The 5043-nt window shown below is 31.6% G+C and overlaps 1 protein-coding gene across 2 annotated transcripts; it reads left to right on the forward strand.

The window, feature by feature from the left end:
- The first annotated feature begins 3237 nt into the window (after window positions 1-3237).
- Window positions 3238-4565, forward strand: LOC106294099 (DNA-directed RNA polymerases II and IV subunit 5A-like). Of its 2 annotated transcripts, XM_013729710.1 has the most exons (5): window positions 3238-3322; window positions 3430-3630; window positions 3795-3974; window positions 4056-4169; window positions 4268-4565. In XM_013729710.1, the coding sequence occupies exons 2-5, from the start codon at window positions 3430-3432 to the stop codon at window positions 4391-4393; spliced, it is 621 nt and encodes a 206-aa protein (XP_013585164.1). In that variant the 5' UTR covers window positions 3238-3322; the 3' UTR covers window positions 4394-4565. The 2 variants fall into 2 exon arrangements, with proteins under 2 accessions (XP_013585164.1, XP_013585165.1); XM_013729711.1 differs by lacking the exon at window positions 3238-3322 and having other exon boundaries at window positions 3391-3630.
- The last annotated feature ends 478 nt before the right edge of the window (window positions 4566-5043 follow it).

The following is a 5043-nucleotide window of genomic DNA, read 5'->3' on the forward strand; positions in this document are numbered from 1 at the left end:
TTAAATTTCTCGATACTATAAATTATAAGTTATTTCATAACAGTTTAGTTGTTTTAGATATTATAGCAAAATAAAAATAAAATAAAATATTTAAAGCAATTATCTAAGTTATTAAACGAACTATTTACCAACCAGAAGTATCGTATATTAACAAAACCACACAATCTTTCATGCTTGTCTTAATTACACACATTTTAAGTATATGAACTTATTTATCCCTATTTTCAATGATCGGATCCCAAATCCACATATTGTAATAGATGAGAACTAAAACCGACACTGACCTGGTTTAGATTGGTTTACTATTTCTCAATTTCAGTTCTAACCTGTTTTTTTAACCAATTAGTATTAGACCAGTTAATACACTTTTAAACCTAGTTTTAAATTAAATTAACTCAATTTAATCAGATTAAATTTCAAAAATACCAAACCATAATTAACCATGTCTTCCGTAACCCGACCCGATCTCCATCTTCTTCACCGACCATATCAATATGAAAATAAAAAACTAATATGTCAACTCCAGTCCTTAATTAAATCTGTCTACAGAAACGTCTTGGTTGGGTGAAACAGGGGATTTGACATGGAGTCTATTTTTCCGACGAGCACTGCTTATGATCAATCGCGACATAAACGGAAGAAGAAACAGCCGTCACCACCACCGTCTCAATCGTCAATTCAGTTACGGAGATCAGAGAAGAAACAACATATCTACTCCACCAACATCATTCAACCTCTAAGAGAACTCCGGATTAGTGCCGCCGCAGATACATAGCATCCCCACCTCCTCGCAGCAGAGGTATAGCCGTACGCTTGTGAAAAAGGCTCTGCAACATTCAAATTTCTGATTTTTTTTTTAATTTTCCTCCTGTTTGGTTAATTCATTTCATGTATACAATTTCATTTAATAAAGCTTGTTGTTAAAAAATGGCGATGATGAGAGGAAGTGGAAAATGAAATCGGGTGATTTATGAATTGAATTTTGGTTTGGTTTGGTTTTATTCGGATTTGGTTCTCTTCGGATTTGGGTTATTAATTTAGTTTGGTTTTCAGTTTATGATGTAAACCAAGAATACCAACGGTTATGTGAATTCGGGTTTGATCTTTGAAAATGGGGGTAAATAAGTTTATATACTTAAAATGTGTGCAATTAGGACGAGCATGAAAGATAGTGTGTATTTGTTACTATATCAATACTATTAAAAGGGAAAGAATTCTAAAAAATCTACTTAAATAAAGTTGTTGGACCCTTTCATTAACTAACAATATTTTGGTCTTAGCATAATATTTCCCTGACAATATGCAACCTAAAATTTCTCTAACATTTATTTAGACCATAATTTTATTTATTAGGCCACATCTTTTTGTACATATGAAAAAGTTATACGACATATATCCGTTAATTTATCAGCCCATATCGTTTGCTACACGAAAATAATATACCACAGATATACTTTATTATACTTTTATCTAAACATGTGTTATTAATATCATAATCCATACAAAAGTTATTTCACCCAATAAACTATATCAGTCGTTACTCCATAAAGTTACTCCGTAACACATTTCCTATGTATTTGACCATGAAACATTAGTATTACTTATTTTCCATGTTTATAAAACTCTATTATTGTCGCTTGATTATAAGTTATCCCTTTTACATTTCACATTGATGATATATACCATGAACCATGACTCCATGAGTAGTACTCATTATCAATCTTATAGAAACTTAGTATTGTCTACCAATTATATGCTTAGCCCATTCACCATTTTTAATCTTGGTGATATATATATACAGAGAGAGAGAGAGAGAGATACCATGAACCATGGTTAATAATTATGATTGTATATTGTTGTTGATAAAAAAATTTGTGACATTTTTAGAGTTTATAGTCCAGTATTAATCATAAACTTACTATATACACTAAATCCTATATTCTAAATCTTAAAAAAATTATTAAATCTTTCCCAATATATAGCAAAAAAAATCTATATGTTTCAGATTATCCAGATCTGAATATTCGGGAAGATGTGATTTTCAGTATATACTTTGAATATTCATAAATGCAAAGAATCCAAAATGATATAAACGATTAAATACTCATATTTAACATCTAGAAGGTAAAATAAAAATATAATACTTTTTTCGCACCATTTAAATGTTTATGCATTATTAGCCCTCATCATTCGGTTTTGGTTTAGGTATTTTGGTTTTAGGTGTTCTGATTTTAGAATTTAGAAACCGTTTATGTATCTACAAAGTTTGGTTTGGTCTCAGTTGAATTATTTCAATATTTTGTTCGGTTTAGTAGCAAAGTTGAAAATCAGCTAATATGCAAAAACCATTTTTGGGTCTAATTCAGTTCCTGTTGGATTCTTTTTTTGGTAACTATGGATTTATAAATAAAAATATCGGATAATTTGAAGTTTTCAGTTTAGACATCGGGTAATTCGGATAAAAAAAATCAGATAATTCAGATAATTTAATATTTTGAATAAAAAATATTCGGGTAATTTGGTTTTTTTGGGGTCATTCGGTTTATAAATAGTATTTAGGCATTTGGTTATTTATGAATTAAATATAATTAATATTTGTAAGTATATAATTTGTATTTTAAAAATCAAGGTACTCATTTGGTTTCAGTTTTTTTTTCTACCCAAGCATGTATGATATGCTCGGTTATTTATGAAATTCAACCTAATTTTAGTTTAATTTTTTTTTTCGATTTGCTACGTTCGATTCACAGTTCCAGATAAATATGCTCAAACTTATACATTATCTTATAAAAATTGTTTAAAAACAATTATTTAATTTTAAAAACAAACCCGCGCTTGAAAGCGCGAGTCAAAATCTAGTATCATATTAAACATGTAATTATTTAAGATTCAAATACTTATTTCAGATACTTATCTGAATCTTTGAACCATGGTTTTCGATTATTTGGGTTTTCAAAAAAAAAAGATTGATATCTAATGGATCCACATTTTGGTTTTGATTCGGGTCGGATCCAGTGTTCCATGATTTTTGTCCATGCCTAATGCTTACTGTTTAGGTTGGGCTGGCAGGTCGGTCACCCAAATGATAAACCTGCGCGTATATGCCCATTTAAATACGGGCCTTGCGGTTAAGAAGTCCAAAAATAATGTTTTAGGGATGAAAAAACAAACAACTCCCGTATAGTTTGGGGACTTTAATTTCATATATGCTATAAATATAGATGTATTTAGGAGATTTTGAAGGAAAGCTTGAGCGCTGTTTCTCTCTGCCTCTCTGTGAATCGCTTATTCAATCCGTCTCCCACGCTTTTTATCTTTCAACGTAAGATTTTGTTTATTTATTTTTATTAATGTTTCTCTCTTTGCAGTGACATAGCCTTGTATCGATCTCAAAGCAACGAGATTGATGAAACCTTAATTCTTGGACAGATGGGTCTAACGGAAGAAGAAATCAAAAGAATATACAGAATCCAGAAGACGTTGATGCAGATGCTCAAGGACCGTGGCTACTTTATCGCCGATTCTGAAATCACGATGACCCTATCACAGTTCGTTAGGAAGCATGGGGACAACATGAAAAGGGAGGATCTTGTTACTCTCAGAGCTAAGAGAAACGATAGCAGTGATCAGGTATGAGGCGTGCATTGATTGTCTCTCAACATGTGATCATGTTACTCTCAAAAGTTGTGCCATTTGAACTGCCAAAAGCATAGTGCGTGATTGTTTTCATGTGTTTGGTTTCTTTTTTCTTTTTAAGTCTATGATTCATGCATGCTCCTCCTGTCCTGTTGTAGCTCTATGTCTTCTTCCCTGATGAGGTGAAAGTTGGAATTAACACAATGAAAGTGTACACAAACCGGATGAAGTCAGAGAATGTTTACAGAGCTATCTTGGTTGTTCAGCAGAACTTGACTCCTTTTGCTCGAAACTGCATTAGTCAGATCTCTTCTAAATTCCATCTCGAAGTTTTCCAGGTAGTAAACACAGTTCCCTTGTTTGTTTTTGATCTCCTCATGATGTGGATCCTTAATCAAGTTGTGTGTGTGTGTGTGCAGGAGGCGGAAATGCTAGTGAATATTAAGGAACATGTTCTTGTTCCTGAGCACCAAGTTCTCACCACTGAAGAGAAGAAAACTTTACTGGAGAGATACACTGTCAAGGAGACTCAGGTTTGTTCTTCTTTTTTTCAGTTTTTCTTGGGTGAGAAACTTTGGGGTTCTGTGTGTGATTAAAAGTTTGAAACTTTGTGGGTTCTGTGTGTGTTTAGCTTCCAAGGATTCAAGTGACTGATCCAATCGCAAGATACTTTGGACTCAAACGTGGCCAAGTCGTCAAGATCATCCGTCCTAGTGAAACCGCTGGTCGTTACGTTACCTATCGTTATGCTGTATAACCAAAAAGCAGCTTTTGTAGATTCAGAGTTGAACTCTCAGAGCTGTGAAACATAAGACGATTACCAAACTATTGACAATGGTTTTTTGCTACATTTATTTATTTATATGTGCACGGTTCTTTTTGCTACATGTAAGAAATTGAAAACCTTACGAGTATCTTTTATTATTATACTAGGATAAGACCTGCGCCTTGCGCATGGTGAGTTTATTTATATATATTATCGATAGTTTCTTTTATATATTTGATCATTTTATTTATATATATAAAATATTTTTTGTTGTTATTATATAATTTCTTTCCGATGGATCGGATCAATTTTTATTAAAAATAATGCAACAAAACTATAATTAATAAATCATGGGTTGATCAGATTGGACATTAAACAAATTATGACATAAAAACCTTATTTTTTCCAGCGAACACATTCTTGAAAAAAGTGAACAGTATTGTTTTCACAGTTGAATTATTTTGACTTTTATATTTCATATGGTTTTGAAAGCTTTCAAATCAACCATCGAATTGATACATGTCATTTTAATGTTCTTAGTCGTATATTTAATGAAAACTTACATTTTTGTAATTTAATGTCGTTTTAAAAATTCAAAATATAACATATAAGAAAAAATCTAACATATAAGAAAAATATAA

Source organism: Brassica oleracea, chromosome C5 (genome assembly GCF_000695525.1).
Source record: "Brassica oleracea var. oleracea cultivar TO1000 chromosome C5, BOL, whole genome shotgun sequence".
Classification (NCBI taxonomy): domain Eukaryota; kingdom Viridiplantae; phylum Streptophyta; class Magnoliopsida; order Brassicales; family Brassicaceae; genus Brassica; species Brassica oleracea.

Excerpts from the sequence above, each read along its gene's own strand:
- LOC106294099 (XM_013729710.1), top strand. The coding sequence starts at position 3,430 with ATGGGTCTAACGGAAGAAGAAATCAAAAGAATATACAGAATCCAGAAG. Across the intron at positions 3,975-4,055 it reads TCCATCTCGAAGTTTTCCAG|GAGGCGGAAATGCTAGTGAA; the intron begins GTAGTAAACACA and ends GTGTGTGTGCAG. Across the intron at positions 4,170-4,267 it reads ACACTGTCAAGGAGACTCAG|CTTCCAAGGATTCAAGTGAC; the intron begins GTTTGTTCTTCT and ends GTGTGTGTTTAG.